Here is an 18,805-nt window from a genome sequence, read left to right as displayed (position 1 = left end):
GACGGTCGATATGATTGCTGTTTTGTAGACGAGCGGAGCCGATGGCTCTGGCTGAGGTTCCGCAATTGTCTGAACTTCACAAGTAAGCCACATCCTGAAAGTTTATGTCAAAGTCTGAGACAAGACTTTAAGCAGTTGTTGTTCCTGTGTGTTAATAAAAAGTAGCTCGGGCCTATGAGAGGCACAGCAAGTGACCTTTACGAGAAAAGAGAGGTTGAAAAGCCTGGATTATGGAATGGAAATTAAAGGATTAGTAAGTGAGCTGCATCTTGTTTTTTTATTTTTGAAATATTTAGTTCTGATTTATTTAACTGTGTACGCACAAGTGATTTGATTAATTAAAATTAGTTGTGTTTCTTTGGGATTTTTTCCCTCTTTCTTGAAGAGCACTCTTCAAGAAAGCAACTTCCTACTACTTTCATATACTATGTATAATTATGCATGCTATTGCTGGTATATTTAAGATAGGCGACCACAGACTTGCAATAAATTGCCGCAGTGTGCTGCAGATTCACTGTGGTCACGCATGCAGGCAGCAGGCACACTCATTGCTCACTTTAAAACAGAAGGTACAGTGTTGCATGGTTTAGAGTCTTTATCTAAAGTGCATCACTTCTCTGGAAGTTAATTACAGCTCCTCCTTCAAGCATCTGTTCTGCAATCGATCCCATTAAACTGCGTGAAAAAGCTCTCTAAGTGGTTGAGAATAAGGTAGCTCGAATTTTGATTTGTCATTGTCCAGAAAGGAAATACACATGTTTCATTCTTGTTTTTTTCCAGAAAAGAATTGTGTAAAAACCTTCTTATCACAAAGACTTGATCTTATCAGGCTGCCCATATGGGTGTTGGCCTGGAAATGTCAACTTTCTTTTCTTTCCCGTGCTCTCAATCTGTTTGATTTTCCCTGTTTCCTATTTGTCTCTCCACCCTGTCACATCACACATAGAAATGTGATTGTAGGTGTCATTTTCAGAGGCAACAAAGTCAGGCTCATTTGATTATTTCACCAGCAGGCCGACGCTGAACAACCGGACTTGTCAATTGCCTTCATTTCTACGTCACGCATTTTGAAAAGCCACTGTGATGATAACAAGTGCAAACAGCCTCTGGATTCTGTTAAAGTGGGCTCTGCTGTTCTAACGGCACTCTGGATGATATAAGGGAGGGAACCCTGATGACGCACACATACACGTGTGCGCATGGACGAACGCACACAGCCCTGCTAAATGAGAAAAGCACTGAGGCTTGAAGATGCCCTCCTTCATTCTCTCTCTTACTCTGCCCTTCATCATTTACCTGGTACATTCCAGTACATCATCCCCTTCCTCTCTTCCTCATCCCTGTCTTCCATCACTACTTCTCTGCACTCTTCAGCAAAGTGTAATTCATCATCATGTCTTGTAGTTCAGATAAAGGCCGACTAATGATTTGTTAAGCTTTTGTCCTTGACTCATCTCCCTTTAATCAAACTTGCGTTATGAAGTTTCTCAGTCTAACTTCTTTTCTATGAAGTTAGTTGTTTTCAAGGCTGTTTTTGCTTTTTTTTTTTTTTTTAAAGCGACTATGTCTAGAAGTCCTTTCTGTGACTATGAATCCTTTTTTTCTCTCTCTTCTTGAACAAGGTCATCCAAAGTATTACAGAAAGGATGTTTGGCATTGATGAGCCCGATTGAAAGGGTTCAGGTAAACTTGGCTTTCCATGAGTGTTAACAACGATGTCTGGCTCATATGTTGTGCATAAACTACTCTTGGTGTTCCTTTTCATGGCAAGTTAGTCAGTTAACAAGATTCTTTAATGGAAAATTGACTTCATTACGCAAGATGGACTTTGTGCTGAGACACAGCCTTGCACACAATCATCAGGTACAATAAAAAATGATCTATTAGCAAGGCTTATCCACACAGGCCCACGCAGACACAAGTAAACACGCAAAAGCGCACCATCATTCACGTCTTATCAAGTCCCAGTCATGCAGTTGTTTATGCAGCAGGTTAATTGAGCCTCTCCAGAAGGTTTTAATGCAAATTAAAATGCCCCCCTATTCTTTGTAGTAGCTAACAGACGCTGTTATGATTGCATGTGCAGACCCAAGGGGAAGGTGTGGTTTGTGTGTGTGTGTTTGTGTCAAGCGGGTATCCTCTTATCTGAGTTTGTCATCAGCAGTAACAGATGCAGATTGCAGTTTCAGTTTAGGTGCGTTAGAGATCTGATGAGCATATAAACAGACACACACACAAACAGAGACACTAGGAGATGTGGTTTGCAGCCTGCCTCTGTTCTAAAAGGGGGCTCTAAATCTTTGGATTTTGTCATACACATGGGAATCTCTGTTACCCTCTCCCTCTTCTTGATTTGCAACTATATAGCTGATCTCATTGCTCGGTTTTCATAGGATGGTGTTACACAAAAAGTGTTCAAGGTCCAGTTTTGCCAAGAAAAAGAAGCGGTGAAAAACACCTAAATGTTTTTGGAAGTTCAGCATATGTTACCTGAAAATTAATATTAAATTTATATTAGAGGCCTCTGTCTGCCTAATGCCACAAAAAAGTTTTTTATGTACATGCACTGCAGCCTTGAACTTTTGTAGGCATTACCCGATGGAGGTGCAGGTGAGAAACCAAATGTGCATTGCAGTCACAGTACGCATTAAACACTATTTAACCTGTGTGATTCTAGTCCACGTGATGTCTGATTGTGCCCATGTGGAAATAATCCATTCGACCAGTGAATTCATATCGAATGATTAGGCATTCTGTGCCTAAGTGCACTACTAACTTTGCAATCAATTTGAGAAGTGATTAACTAAAGTAAATGTAGTGATTCATCAAAATTACAACATTATGCATGTGTTTCACTGGCACATTGTGTTACCTAATGCAAGTTTTTTTTATGATAAAGGATCAACTGATCATTTAAAAAAAATGCAAGCCTGTTCTAAACTGTAAGGATGTGACAATTAGGCATCTAGATCTGATCTATTGTACAATAGAACAATAGTTTGATAAGGGCTGTATTTCCCCAAAAGAGAAAAATCACATTTGACGTTCAGAGATGAAGAAGAAGCAATGAGATATTTTCAAAGTAAGCACTGCTCAGAAAGAGATACTTGATTAAAATGGAAATCTAAGGCTAACTTTTAACGCCTTAAGTCCAATTTAGAGTTTAAAGTGTTTTTTAGATGTGCATCTAATCGATATAGGATGTCTTGCTGAAGTTGTGTTTTTTCCATATTGTAAAACCTCTTGAAAACAGGTTTGTTATAGCTTATTAAAAATTGAATGAAAATACAGGCAGTCTTAGTGCAGTTTAGTTCATGCTACACTGGTTAGTTTTCATTATTGTCGAGAAGTAATGCGACATGTTGGAATGATGTAGAGCAGACTGTGGTGTTCATGGTCGGCCTCATGAAATCACATCTATTTCTTTAAACAAGGGATCCATCCATCTTTTCTGGTCCTTTTATCCAATTTTTAGTGTCATATTAGATGTGCTTTCTTTCAAAAACAATGTTGTTTCTAACTTTTTGGTAGTTTACGTCAAAGCTGAATCAGAATTTCAATTTCCTTATCATTCAACTTCTTTCTCCCTTTTCAACAATCTTGCCCGACCTGAAGGGTTATCATGTGTTGTAGCTGTTTCCCTCCCTGTTGATCTATACGAATGACAAAACAGATTAAAAAAAAAAAAAAAAAAGAAAAGTCTTAACTTGAAGCAGATGCCCCTCAGATGCTTGAGCCATCCATCTATTCACTTCATCCCCTCTGTCATCCATTCATGTCTGCTATTGGCCTAGTCGTCATGGTTACTCTGCCCTCAGCGTCACTAAGCCCCGATTGTGACTTGTGCTGCCAGGAGGAGAATGATAATGCATATAAACACAAGAGCAGACTCACACAAACGTATACTTTCGTAAATCGTAATGGGTGTGCTCATTGGGATTTTCATTCATATACCAGTTGGGTTTAAAGACACACACACAGAGAAAGTGACAGTCTGTTTCTCTCTTTCTATCACATTCAGACATGGTCATGGTAATACACAGGGATGCTCTGACAGAAAGTCAGCTCCATTAATCATCCAGTCTGTGTGTGCACTCTGATACGTCTGTGTGTTCTGAAAGGTCTCTGATATTAGAGTCTCAAGCTACATAACCTTTAAAGGCCATCATCGTATATTACCTCCAAAATAAACATAGTATAATCCATTTCATGCTGCATCGGTGATAAGTAGAAGACATTTCTGGCATCAGATTCCAAACTGAAGTAGAGTGTGAACAGGAGTGCTCCATTTGTGAAGATGGAGGCTGGCAAGTGTTACCTGGAAGCATCATCTAAAAAGATGTTTCCTATGTGAATGGCCTTGCCTCTGAAACTACCTCTTGTCTTGCAAAGAGGATGCTGGGAGACGGAGACTGCAAAAACGCAGTTGCCATAGTTTCACACTTCTGCCTCTGAGGGTCGATTAAGGAAAACGTTCCGACCATTTCCACTCATCCTTTATAGTTCTCATCAATATGGATGCTGATTGTGTCGTCTCCATGCTCTGCCCTTTTGCACCTCTCTCTCTCTGTCAAGTTAACAAAAACTATCCTTTTTTTCTGTCGGTTTATCTTTTCAAGTTAAAGTCTTGTATTGGTGTCCCTCTGTTCCTGCATTTAAATACCTACAATACATACAATACAAAAAAAGCTTTGATGTCTGTCTGTATGTGAATTTTGGGGGTTTATTTGGCATTTGGTTGAGCGGATTTCTAAAGGGGAAAAACCTGGGACTAAGCAGGAAGTGCAGATTGAGTAGCACTTGAAGTTGCTATTTTAGATGTTGTAGAAATGTTTGTGTGATGACACACAAATTATAGATGAGTGACAAAATGCTCAGGAGATGTTGAGGTTTGGTGTTTCTGGCTTGTACTCTTTATTTATTTATTTTTTATATATATTTGCAACCAGGTCCAGAGTGCTACACATTTCCACCGCAGCCATGCAGCTTAGGTTTAACATCGATGACCTCATTGTGTATATTCACTCTTCCGTCTCTCATTTATCCTTCTATCCCGCCCCTTTGTTCTCTCTAAATCATTTCTGCCATTTCTTTTCGTTCTTTTCTTAATGCATTTATTGACCAAAGCTCCCACTGTGGATATTACACAAGGCCGTTTTAACCCGATGTCAACTGGCCCATTGAACTGCCAATCATCTGACGGCTATCCATGCTGCTGCTATAAATATTACAGATGCCATGACAGGATTTCCTGCAGTATCTGTGCTAATCCTATACTCCTGCTGGGGCATTTCCTCTGGCCTCTACCTTCCACTTGTTCATGTGATTAGTTGTTTTAAAAGTCTATAGAATGCTTCTCCTTTTTTTTTACACATTTGCTGTTCTGTTGTTACAAAAACTGCATCCAATCAGGAAGTAACGTGGCAACCAGAAACCACAAAAAGGGAAAGACATTCAGCAACTTCATTTGAGCTGAGTTGCTGATGAGCAATTGAAGAGACTACCAGTGAGATTGCAGGATACTATTGACTGACATATAACCTGGTAGTAAATACATTATAGGGTTACCTAGGCAACAGGAGGCTGGAATGTCCACAAGAGACTGATCGTCAGCTTCAAAACAACGCGTGATAAGCAAATCGCCTTCAGTGTGGATGCAAATTTAATGATGCCATGTTGTGTAGTGTACTCTGAATTTGGTTCTTAATTACAAATCTCTCTCGAGAAAATAAACAAATAAATACATAGCTTAAATAAGTGCTTTAATTTGGCAAACATTCCCTTTGTAGTAGGCTTCCTGGGCTGCGCTGTGATTTTCTTGTGTTTTCATCATGCACTGGATCTTGTCCACTTTATCAAAACTGCAACCCTTCAACTTCCTTTTGAGGAAGAGGGTGAAGTCACAGTGAGCCAGATCTTGCAGTGGTGACCAAAGAACTGTGTTTGCAATGGATGTTGTGCAGTCGAATTTTATGTGGACAGACTAACACTTGGGGGCGATTCACAGTGCAAAATCCAGTGGACACCAGAGAAACAGATTCTTCTGGTAGCACTAATGATCTGATCTACTGCCTTTAGGACTGCACACTTTTGACTCTTTAACTAAGATCTGCTCTTTAGGCTCTAGAGACATAACTCTCATCACTAATGATGATGCTGTGAAAGTTTGATTAGTTTGCAGAAGTTAATGTTCAGTCATGCAAAGTTTAAGACGCGTGCAAGTGGTCAGAATGGGCAGGACTTCACAGAGTTGCTGTTTTTTAAAATTATTATTATCATTTTTAATGAAAGGAGCTGCAGAACATCATTGCACTGTGTAAAAGTGTAAAAAGACAGTAACAATTTTCCAACTCCACAGTTAGGGTCATCGCTAATTAATCATCTCAGCTGTGCATTGCAAATATTTCCCCATAGTTGTTATTAAAGGTTTTTATCAACTTATCCTCACATACATACTTTCAAAATTGGTTTAAAGATTTTTTTTAAACTTCCTTAGAAAGCTTGGCTTAGCTAACACACAAGTAGTGTCCCTGCAGTTAGTTATAGTTAGTAAAGCAGTGCCTTCACTTGTCCGTCCTAGCTGTCACTTAATCCTCCTGAAGTGGCTCTGTCACATAATCCTTCTCCCATTTCTGTGTTTACAATGTGCGTCTCTAAAACATAATGTTAAAGCTTTAAATAGCAACATGATGACAACTGAATAGTTGTGTAACGTGCACTTCAGAGTATGAATTCAGTGTCATTTTCAGGGCACTTACTTACCTAAAAACCTGATGTATTTTGGGTGTGGGAACAGATGGCTCAGTCTGCTAAGGGATGGATATTAACCCCGGAAGTCCCCTTCATCAGCAAAACAAATGTCAAAGCATGATACATGTTGCAAAACACCTGATGGCTTTGTCATGCTTTCTTTTTTTCTTTTTTTCTTTTTTTAAAAAAAGGCACTGCTGTACTGAAGAGGTCCTATGCAGTACAGATTTACTTATTTATTATTTTTAAAGTGACAATTTTAATTAAGAATAAATTATCCTTCTAAGATTATTTCCCCTATCGATTTTCTCAGTGCTGGACTGTGGATGAAGGCTTGATCCTCCACCTTTCTGCTGGACAAAGGCAGAGATATTCATGTTAAGCGTTGAGGGCTTAAGGCTGTTTATCTTATGTTGTCATTAAGCCTTTAAGTTCAACCTAGGAGACTAAACCAATCTTTTCTCCAGTGGTATCCTATGATGTAGTGCCTGTAGGGCTCAGCTCGTATTAAAGCACCATGATGGGATGACTAAGGATTTCACTGGAACCAGGTGAATGTCCATCTTCCAACCTTCCTTCACCCTCTTCCCCCTTTTTTTTTTTTTTTTGTACCAGCCTGTCAGTCTTGCCTGTTAGCAGGTGTTGGTGGAGGTCATAGAGAACAAATGGGACATGGGAGAGGACAAAATGAATTAGAGCAGATGGAGAGGCTTAAAAATGTGAAAAGGTGTGCTGAAGGACCAGCCTGTCCATCAAAGGTGTTAAATTGACTTTGAAAGGAACTAGTTGAATGAATTCCCTGCCCTCCAAAATATAGTACCGTTCTTTGGTGCCCACCTTTAGATATTAAAGAGGAGAAGGAAGATGCTCCGGCTGATTTAAAAACAGAGAGCCACTTTCTAGCCCGAGTTCATGGTGTGATCGTCGGATACAAAACTTTTAGACCTCCTGCATTGAAATCCTGCATGAGTGCATATGCATAGTTACAGTGTAGAGCTCTAAATACCTCACTTTAAACAGTGTTTATACATTTGTTTTCTTTCTCAAAACATGCCAGGCTATTGAACATCTTTGTGCGAAAATTTTTGTGCGAAACAGTTGATAAAAAGAAAACCACTTTTAAAAGTGGTTAATATTTCATTTATTAATGATATGTAATTCTCTTCAAGGCTATGGGCATGAAAACCAGTAATTAGTATAAAACAGTTGGGATTTGATGAAAAGGGAGCCATATTTCATAATTTTCGTATCATTTATCATTCTCAACACAAAAGTGCTGCTTAGCATTTAGGCAAGAGCCCTTTTATGGGAAAAATGTGGAAGCAAAAATGAGTTTTATGTAATCATTTGTGAAACCTAATACACTCAACAAAAATATAAACGCAACACCTTTGTTATTGCTCCCATTCCCCATGGGATGGACGTAGAGACCTAAAATTCATTCCAGATACACAATATAACCATCCCTCCCAAACAGTGGTCACAAATCAGTCCAAATGTGTGGTAGTGGGCACATCTGCTATATTGAGATAATCCATCCCACCTCACAGGTGTGCCACATCAGGATGCTGATCTGACATCATGAGTAGTGCACAGGTGTACCTCAGACTGCCCACAACAAAAGGCCACCCTGGAATGTGCAGTTTTTTGCGCTATTGGGGGTCTGGGGACCCAGAACCGGTCAGTATCTGGTGTGACCACCATTTGCCTCATGCAGTGCAACACATCGTCGCATGGAGTCTATCAGATTGACAATGTGGCCTGTGGAATGTTGGTCCACTCCACTTCAATGGCTGTGCGAGGTTGTTGGATATTCGTGGGAACTGGTACACGCTGTCGTGTACGCCGGTCAAGCACATCCCGAACATGCTCAATGGGTGACATGTCCGGTGAGTATGCTGGCCATGCAAGAACTGGGACGTTCTCAGCTGCCATCTGCCCTGAACAATGTGAACCATGATTCATCCGTGAAGCGCACACCTCTCCAACGTGCCAGACGCCATCGAATGTGAGCATTTGCCCACACAAGTCTGTTATGGCGACGAGCTGGAGTCAGGTCAAGACCCCGATGAGGATGACGGGCATGCAGTTGAGCGTCCCTGAGACGGTTTCTGACAGTTTGTGCAGAAATTGTTTGGTTGTGCAAACCAATTGTTCCAGCAGCTGTCTGGGTGGCTGGTCTCAGACGATCTTGGAGGTGAACCTGCTGGATGTGGAGGTCCTGGGCTGGTGTGGTTACACGAGGTCTGCGGTTGTGAGGCCGGTTGGATGTGCTGCCATATTCTCTGAAACGCCTGTGGAGACGGCTTATGGTTGAGAAATGAACATTCAATGCACGGGTGACAGATCTGGTTGACATTCCTGCTGTCAGCATGCCAATTGCACGCTCCCTCATTGCTTGTGGCATCTGTGGCATTTTGCTGTGAGACAAAACTGCACATTCCAGGGTGGCCTTTTGTTGTGGGCAGTCTGAGGTACACCTGTGCACTACTCATGATGTCAGATCAGCATCCTGATGTGGCACACCTGTGAGGTGGGATGGATTATCTCAATATAGCAGATGTGCCCACTACCACACATTTGGACTGATTTGTGACCACTGTTTGGGAGGGATGGTTATATTGTGTATCTGGAATGAATTTTAGGTCTCTACGTCCATCCCATGGGGAATGGGAGCAGTAACAAAGGTGTTGCGTTTATATTTTTGTTGAGTGTATATCTGTTTGCAAGTCATGGGAACTTGCTTATGAGGGTTAAAATTCGGGTCCAGATGATAGTCAGAACAGACAGTATGTGTCGAGCTTAAGGGGCTTAAGTGGTCGTGATTTTAGATTGTGGCTTGAATTCTGATCTTTTAAGTTTTCCTCCTTAAATAAGCAATAAACGATGAAGCGAGTGCAAAAAATGTCTTCTCATTAATGACCCGTAGAGGGTTGTACACTAATATTTGAACTGAATGGTTAGTTAATCACGTGCAAGTGATGGGAGTATTTGCCAATATTACTAAAACATGTGAGTTTTAAATGAAACTAGTTCTACGTTCACATACATATTACTCAGGTTTAAGTATCAGTGTTTGACAATTTTTAGACATTTTTATACATTAAAAGTTGATTTAACCTCAATCAACTGATTATGCAGCTGCAGATTTTAATGAGGGTGCAACATTTCACTACAAGGACTTTTATTAGGCATTAACAAAAGAAGCAGTTCCTGTTTATAACCTTAAAGCATTTTTATTAGAAATGCCTAAAAATATGGTCCATGCTGCCTACAGTCTCTTTTTGTCTTCAGTTCTTATATAATCTCAGACTCTTTCGTCATTGTGAGGGTACCGCTGCAGTGTGTTTTTTTTTGTTTTTGTTTTTTTTTTTTTTTTTTTACCCCTCTGAGTGTGTTTGCTCTTGCAGGCAAAGTCTAGTGTGGGTATTTGTTTTTACAGATGAATGTTTAGACTGCTCCGTCTCCCTCTCTGGACCTTCCCGCTTTCACTCGTCATCCTCTGTCTGTGCAGTCGGAGCTGTCTTGCAGTTGAAAACGTACAGGTGCTTGCGCTTCATTTTCCAGGAAGGAGCAGAAGCTACAGTGCAAGACACAAACACTAGGAGAGCAACAGCCTAAATTAACTCCTTCTTCCAGGCTCATGCACCATTTGACCAGTGACTTCTCTTTTCCTCTTGACTCTTCCTCTTGTCTTATTTTTTTGTAATGATTCTCTCCTCTGAACTCTGCCATCATTTCGAGCTTTGGTGCGTTGCTTTGACGCAAGACGTGACTGTTGTAGGGTTTAAACTCGTTTGACCTCTGCTGCTGTGAATGGACAGTGTTTGGACAGCACTCCAGCCTGTCATCTCCCACATGCTCCCTTTCTGTCCCACTTTGTCTCCCTTACTGTAATTGGTGTCAGAGCCAACACTAGGATTTGGATGAGGCATGAGCTAACAATGTGAGCATGCCCTTACTTGGCTAAAGCTCCTATCTTATGACATCCTTCTTTGGAACACCTACCAGTGGACTGGCTGCAGACCTGCACTGGCCCCTTGTGTTAATCAAAGGGCATTACACCATATCTGTCTCTCACAGTTGACGCATCTGTTCTCTAGCAGTCTGAAAAGGTGATCAAATGTTGCATAAGCGGACTCAGAGAAGCATTTGTGTTAGCTCGTTTAAGCTTCGATTCGACCAAAGATTATCATGACTGTAGGATTCTCTTATTGTTAAACTTTTACTGTGCCCTTTTTCAGGCTTCGTTAGACTTTTAGTCAGATGATGTGTCAACGGAAATTGAAAACCTCGCATGATTGCTATCTTGAATCTCAAACTGAAGAAAAAGCATGAAGTCAGTTTCCCCACTTTTTGCCTAAAATGACACAAAAGATTCAAGTTCTTCTCATTGTTTCCGTAAACTTGTCCTTGAAGCTCTTGTATAGACTTCTGATTCATTTTCCCATTGAGAAAGAGCTATTTCCTGTTGAGTTGAGCCTTTTCCTTCTACGCTGTCCACAGCTAATCGGTCCCCTGCTCATATGCATTTTTTATAACTTTACTTCCCATTTTGCTTAGCATACAGGAAGGTTGTATCTGTTGCGGTATTGCATACAGAGTTGTTGGCTAACTGACACAGGCTCACATAGAAGCAAGTGTCTAAGTGTGACTGTCACAGAGGTTCACTGACACCCAGTGACAGCATCAGTGACATGGAAGTATCTGGACACAGACATGTGGAGGTTCTTATTCCGCACCAAAACCCGCATGGCAGAGGCAAGTAGATGCTTTTATTTCATGTGTGCGTGTTATGAACCTCCGCTTGTTACAAAGTGGGCAGCTGCGTGTGAGTGTGGTCAGGTGAAGAATGTGCTGGGGACTTGCCGAAAGCTTTAGGGAGTGCTTGGCGTGTGTGTGTGTGTGTGTGTGTGTGTGTGTGTTGCGTGATATTTTGGGAGGGATGAAGGGGTTTCCTCTGTGAGGGTGGATGTGAGAGTTTTCATCTTCCCAGCTGTGAATTGACGGGAAACAAAGGAGGATGTGGATGGAGCATCTTCCACCTCCTCCAACCTCAAAAATCATAAAAAATGTTATTTTCAATGCTTCACTGAAGATTCTGCCTTTTCACTCAACCGGTGTAGCAAATTTAAAAGTTAGATGCTCAGTTTTTTCATCTTTGCGTTTTGGCCAAGTCATGGTATTAATGCAATCAAACTGAAACTGATCTGCAAAACCACAAAAAATATGTGTGAGGCCATGAAGTGTGAATACTCTTTTTCTTTTTCATTTTTTTAATCTCCCACACACCATGTGACTTCATTTCAAAAGACAGCTGTTCCTGAGTACTCTAGATTCCGGATAACACGAGAACCTTTATAAATAGTTAGTCATAACGCTGAATTTCAGCTTCTTCTCTGCAACAGCTGTCATGCTTGTAAACTCAGCTCTCCTGTGTAGTTGGTTATCTAGTTATCGAGCAGGAAGGATGTGAGATCAGTTCAAGAAAAGAGGAAGTGAGAAGTAGGAGGGAAGAGAAGTTTCCTGTCACTAATGTGGCCCTATTCTACCCTCTTCTGTGTGTGTGTGTGTGTGTGTGTGTGTGCGCATGTGTTAATGAGATGTACCTGCAGCAAGCCTGTATGAAGAGGTACAAATGTACCTGTTGCAAAACCCGTCATGTTTTACGTAACTCATGTTAACTGCTCCATTCAAACACTTCCTAGAACGAGTCTCATATCACCTGGATAGAGAGGGACTATGCCACTATTAGAGCCCAGGTAAGCTCTCACCACCTGTGTACTGTTGCTTTTAAATCCGTTCATTCTGCAGCTCCTCCCTCGCTAAACAAACATTACATCCTGCTTCATCCATGTCACATTGTATTTCCTTTTTCTTTTTTTTTCTCGTCTCCCCACCCTCTGGAAAATGTACTCTCCCATCACAAAATTGTTAAGCAAATAACCTTTTCTGAGCACAGGCTGCAGTGCAGGTTCGCTGCCAGCCAAGTAACGCTGCTCTTTGGTCAAGAGGAGTTGACTCATGCTCTATATACAGGCGCGTAATGGCGTATTCTCTCAGGTTAAAGAAGTGTTTGCTGTATAAACGGCAATAAAGTGAGCAATGGAGGAAAGTAAGAGGATCTCAAGACCACTTTACGAGCAGCGAGAGTAGGGCTGGGCGATATGACCCAAAATTCATATCTCGATATTTTTTAGCTGGATGGCGATATAAGATATATATCTCGATATTTTTTTTAAGCCATAAAGTAAGAACAAAAAGAGTTCTTAGTCAAAGCTGTGTCCCAGATGTCACACAGGCACTTTTATTAACATACAGCACAGATGTACATGAAAAATTACTCAAAATTAAATTATGAGCATTCATTAAATAATAATGCTCCATAAATAAAAGAAAACAAGGTTGTTTTTGTGCTAAACAAAGAGCTCACAATTGTGCAGTCAAAATGTAAACTAAAAGACGCTGAGCGTAATAACAAAGACAGACAGATTTTACAGCTGCTCTGTTCCCAAGTTTTACTGTGTGACTGATAGCCTGGAGTTTGAAATCCGCTTCATAACCACGTCTCTTACAGGTGCCATTTATGGTCCTTATACACACACAATATGGTAATATTACGTTGATGCACAGTACGTATCACTCCGCGAAGCTCCTCGGTAGCCGTAATGCGCCGACATTCTATCAAGCGGTGCAGCTCCGTAGCTTACCAAAGTCGTACTCAAACATTTTTGACAGATTGCTGAACGCCGTGTACCACATAAAATCGGTTCGCGGCCACCAAGCACAACCAGAATTCATACATAAGGCGCGCTATCAACTTTTGAGAGAATGAAAGGATTTTAGGGTTAGCGCTGTTAGCTCGTTAGCGCGGTTAGCTCGTTAGCATGTTTAGCTCGTTAGCACGTTGACGCAGTCCAGCCCCACGCATGGGGCGATGCGCAGTAACTCGTTAACGGAGATTTGCCGTGTCCGTCTTGTCGCTGCCTGCACGTGAAGCGATGGGGTAAAAGGGGGAGTTGTCTTCAGTGAAGGCGAGGCGGAGTAACGTTGCGTAGAGACAAAAGTGGACGAAAGAGAGGCAAACTTGCGGCTCCACAACTATAATTATAACGTAACATAGACTATATCGATATAAAGGATATTGTCACATCTTATATCTCGTATAAAAATATATCGATATGTTTTAAAAACTCGATATATCGCCCAGCTCTAAGCGAGAGCTGTGTTAGGAGACAGGATGAGCAGGAACAGGACTGTTAAGAGGGGGAAGAGAGCAACATGCCTGGCCACAGACAGGAAAATCTCTGTCATCCAGAGGCAGTGAGTTGTCTGAATCCTCTCTGGTGTGTTGACACCGAGAGGGGACACATCATCCTCTCTGCCATCCTCCTCCACGCTGGCCTCTGTGTTGAATTATGGGTAAAGGGAAGTGGCACAGAGTTGGGTTCTTGAGTCTGTAAAATTACTGATAATGCAAGCAAATTTATTCAAGAAAGCATTTAATTAGCATTTTCTTTTTACTTTTTCTCCACCTCTATCTCTTTTTTGTGCTTCTTTTGAGTTTCAGTGTACTCCTGTTGCTCGCTTGCTCTCTCTTTCTCTCTCTCACTCTCTCTCTCTTTCAGCCGCACACATGTGTGTGTGTGAGAGAGAGAGTGTGACAAGAAGTTGGGTGCAGGACTGTGAGAATATAGCAGGCTCTTCCTTCCTGCTCGCTTCGGTTCCAGTTCATTTCAGCTGCAGTCATTCACCGAAGGCACACCGGTCTAATCAGACAGACACAGAGGCAGGGAGCGAGCAAGGACCGGAGATAGAATGGAAGAGAACATGAAGATGAAGCACTGAAGGAAATTTAGCAGAAGGCCTCTGCAGTCGACTAAAGAGCAGAGGCTGAGAGACTTTTCAATATTTATCTGCAGTCCACACAACGAATCCTAACATGAAAGCACAAACGATCTTAAAGTGTGCTCTCGGTGAGATGAGGTGAGATTTGAGATGATTATATGAGAGGTAGAAGAGTGTGTACCTTGTTATGGATGAAGGTAGGATGATACAACACTCTGGGAAATGCTGAGATGGAGAAGGACAAGAGAAAGTTCAACCTGACTCGCATGCTGTCCATCTACTTGTTCAAAAAGAACAAATCCTTGACTGGCAGCCCTGCTCACTGTAACACCTACAGACCCACGGCGGCAACGGACAACGACACTGGCACTTTACCTCCGCCGGAGAACCACTGGACGGTAAAGTGACACCTCCTGATATTGACATCTCGATCAGCTTTGAGTAGTTAAGTCGTCGACAGAGCGTTCAGTGGCGTCGTCTTAATGAAACTGAGTTTTAAGAAAATGAGGAGAAAAGAGGGATTCATCAGCACAGCAAAGTGCAAACGAGGTTTTGTATTCGCTCTTGTCGCGGTTGTTCAGAAAACAAGGTGCAACTGAAAGCCTGCTGTGTTCAGCCAACTCTGGTTTCCTGTTGTCAAATTAAGTCCCAGGCTGCAGTGGTCTGTGGTGATGGCGGTGGCTGTTGTTTTGTAGAAACTTTTAAAAAGCTGAAAGAAGAGACTGCTGAAAATATGTCTTTCATCACTTCTTTGAAATATTGATTATGCAACGGTCAGCTGATTGCACTTTATTTTTTGTTTGGTTGTTTTTTTTAAATAACTTGTAATTGCCAAGTGTAACTTTATTCAGGATCCATGGTAATAGTGTAAACCTGAACATGCCTATAAAGGAGAAATTAGGAGCAGGACAGCCCAGATGTTCTGCTTTCTGATCCCTGAGATTTGGATTTCATAGGCAGAAGTAGGGGAAAAGTCTTTCCCCTGAAACTGCACTGGTGAATCTAAAATTCTCCCAGCAGGGTACCTACTGTACTTTGCTTCATCACAGGGCCCGAGGTGTGAAATTCAAGGAAGATTATCAAGGGAGGGGAACACTCTTGAAAGAGAATTCTCTGCATCGTTGTTATTGTTGTTGAGTTTTGGGTGAGGCTGACACCAGGTCAGCTGCGCGTGTTCATGTGGTGGAGCTATGAGCGGTGTCAGCTGGGATCCACCCAGTTGTGAGAGTGCGCTTGCTGTGAACTTGCTTTTACACAGATCTACTTCCACTGAATATTTACACCACCAGTTCCCGTGTGCTAAAAGCAAATAAACGCATCGATAAGCAACTGTTTGTGCTCACGTGCACATCTCACTTCTTACCTTGCTTCCTCTTTTTTTGAAATGTGTTATATTGACAGCAGGAGGCACCTCCACAGGAGAACTTATCTTTGCATAAGCAAGCGGCTTGTGAAATTTTTATTTTTTTTTTTGCAGCTGTGCAGTATTGCTGTCGTTCTGTGATCATTGACTGCTTTCCCTCCGTCTGTTTTCTTTTCACTCTTTAGGAAGATGGAGACATCAAAGAGATCAACATCACCCATGTGGTCAAGGAGGGCTCAGAGAAAGCTGATGCCTCTCAGTTTGAACTGCTCAAAGTCCTGGGACAGGGATCCTTTGGCAAGGTAATTTGCTTTTACTCTTTCGGTTTCTTTCTATTTTGACTACATGTCTATTTTTCTCTTCCTCCTTTGCTACTCTTACTCCCCAACCTACAAAAATTGTTGCATCTTTAACAGTGTTTTTGGTGTTTGTTATATTTTTGGGGGGAATTTTTTTGAAAAAAAATTATTTTGCAGGTGTTCCTGGTACGAAAGGTGACTCCTCCCGATGCCAACCAGCTCTATGCCATGAAGGTCCTCAAGAAGGCCACACTAAAAGGTACAGCAACGTCAGGCTTGGCTATGGTCGTGAAATTTTAAGAATTGCTACTTTTCTCTGTTTTGGCTTTTGGCTTCATTGACAGGGAAAAAAAAACAAAGAAAAGTGAGTGAGTTGGTTTTTTTTTTTTGGGTTTTTTTTTTTTTTTTTTTTTTTGTAGAGCTGCACCTTTTACCTTTCCGGTGATGTTGATTTGAAAAGGCCTTGTGTTTGGCAACTTCATTTTTCAAGTGGTTGTTTAGTTTCATATAAAAGGGTGTATGAATTTCCTGTAACACATGCAGTGGTATGTGTGCATAGTAAGACCACCACTGCTTTCAGTGGGTTCCTATGAACAGGTGTTGTGGTCTCACCTTCTGCAAACATCGGGGCATCAGATTTCTTCTCATCATCTCCCAAAATCACGTGGGTGGTTCTGTGCAGCTTTGCAAATTTAACAGGGACCTGTTACTCTCATTTAAATCTCCGTGTTTTTATTCTTTAACAGCTTTTCATGACTAGCAGGTCAAATTGATCATAATTCGCCTTATTTTGGGTGCAGCTCCTCTCTGTCTGAAATTCGCTATTTTACATTCCTTCCCTTTTGCTTGAAGTCAGCTTTTTTCTGATTGGCTGCCCATGGTGAAGTTTTTAAGCAGCAGCTGAGTTAATCTACTGTGCTCAGAGTCGCAGTTGCATGCACAAAATCCCCAAATTTAGGTCATCATTAACATTCAGCACTGACCCCATTATTTAAGTTTGGCTATGCTTTAATTTGAGGATCCTCTCCTATTGCAGCTTAATGAGTCCAAGTTGAATTGTACTCTCATCAGCACCAGCATTTAGTGTGTTGTAGTACTTTTACCATACTCTGTGCTTACGTACAGACACGTTATAAATCTTTAATGCATACTATCACACTAACCCTCGATCATTGGCCTTCAGTCAGAGACCGTGTGAGGACCAAGATGGAGCGAGACATTTTGGCAGACGTCAATCACCCATTTGTTGTCAAACTGCACTATGGTGAGTCAGCCTGATGCTTTTGTTAGACTCTGCTTCCCTTCCCTCTTATTAATGTTATTTGATGTACTGACTTGATTTACTGTTTTATTACTTCAACTTCCAGAAGCTTAACTCATGCTTCCTGATTTACAGTTGAACTAAATGTGAATTTGTGCATCTGTAGCATTCCAGACTGAAGGGAAGCTGTACTTGATCCTGGACTTTCTCAGAGGAGGGGATCTTTTTACTAGACTCTCCAAAGAGGTAAAAAAAAAGAAAAAGAAAAAAAAGAAGTGACTACTTAGTGTTGTTATGCTGACCTGAGGTCAGGATTTCTTTTTCTCAGTCCTATGTCCACTTATTTATCCTATAAACTGATATGTGCTTACCCATTTATTCTGCATTGTGTCACTCTGCGGTGTTATGCTCTCTTATTGTCTCATTTTCCTTTTCTTTGTGTGTCACATCCTCTCTCTTCTTTGTCTCCTTTACCCCTCAGGTGATGTTCACAGAAGAGGATGTGAAGTTTTACCTAGCAGAACTGGCATTAGGACTGGACCACCTTCATAGCTTGGGTATCATTTACAGGGACCTCAAACCTGAAAAGTAAGAGTGGAAAACCAAGCGTTTTGCATGCCATGCTGCAGGAAATGTATAATGACAAATATATATAAAAATATACACACAGTGCATCAGTCATAAACGTCTCCAAGTTAGATTAATCCAGAAGAACAGCATGCATTTCAGTGAGTGTGGGAAAAGTGTCTTCCCTGCTGCAGACCTGTAGCCACAACCCCAGACAGCAGTGATGACTTCAAAGTGCAACAATTTCCTCCTGTCATATTTCTATTGCACTCACTGCAAAGTATTTTTTACTTGTTGAACCCTGCACCATTTTCATTAGCTTGTGTTCCCTCACTCTCTGCTGTAATTGGCACATCGGTACTTGTTATGGTACATTGCTGCCACCAGCTGTCGATGCTTGTTCCTCAGCGTGTGCTGTGCACAGCACTCGATCTCATAGTATGCATGTAAGACCCGACACCGTCGCTAATTTAAAGAGCCGGTGATTCATTTATGTGTTGCTTTTTTAAATTTTGGTGCTTTTGAATGCTAACATGTTGTATTGAAACTGAAACGTGTTTTTATAACTTTGACCACCACATACAGACTGCTATATTAGCCTTCAGTTGTTTTTAAGGGTACCTAATGATCCGACAGCCGAGTATACTTTGACACCAAGACATACTACAACTGAGCAAAGCATACAGCAAAGAAAAGTTTACTTTGTATAATCCAGAT

The 18,805-nt window shown here is 41.3% G+C and overlaps 1 protein-coding gene across 4 annotated transcripts in view; it reads left to right on the top strand.

The window, feature by feature from the left end:
• rps6ka1 (ribosomal protein S6 kinase a, polypeptide 1) overlaps positions 1-18,805 on the top strand; it is a 53,279-nt gene that overhangs the window by 26,468 nt on the left and 8,006 nt on the right. For 2 of the 4 annotated variants that reach the window (XM_085392357.1, XM_085392355.1), the window contains exons 3-7: positions 16,147-16,263; positions 16,438-16,519; positions 17,444-17,524; positions 17,688-17,767; positions 18,003-18,109. In XM_085392357.1, the coding sequence (XP_085248483.1) occupies positions 16,147-16,263; positions 16,438-16,519; positions 17,444-17,524; positions 17,688-17,767; positions 18,003-18,109 (467 nt within the window). Of the gene's footprint in view, positions 1-12,393; positions 12,513-14,470; positions 14,997-16,146; positions 16,264-16,437; positions 16,520-17,443; positions 17,525-17,687; positions 17,768-18,002; positions 18,110-18,805 lie in introns of those variants that run through there. The other 2 variants (XM_085392356.1, XM_085392354.1) reach the window with 2 other exon arrangements.

This window comes from Rhamphochromis longiceps, linkage group LG19 (genome assembly GCF_057381845.1).
Source record: "Rhamphochromis longiceps isolate RC_006_pf linkage group LG19, R_longiceps_female_GT1.1, whole genome shotgun sequence".
Classification (NCBI taxonomy): Eukaryota; Metazoa; Chordata; class Actinopteri; order Cichliformes; family Cichlidae; genus Rhamphochromis; species Rhamphochromis longiceps.
This window is presented reverse-complemented; position numbering and strand designations above follow the sequence as displayed.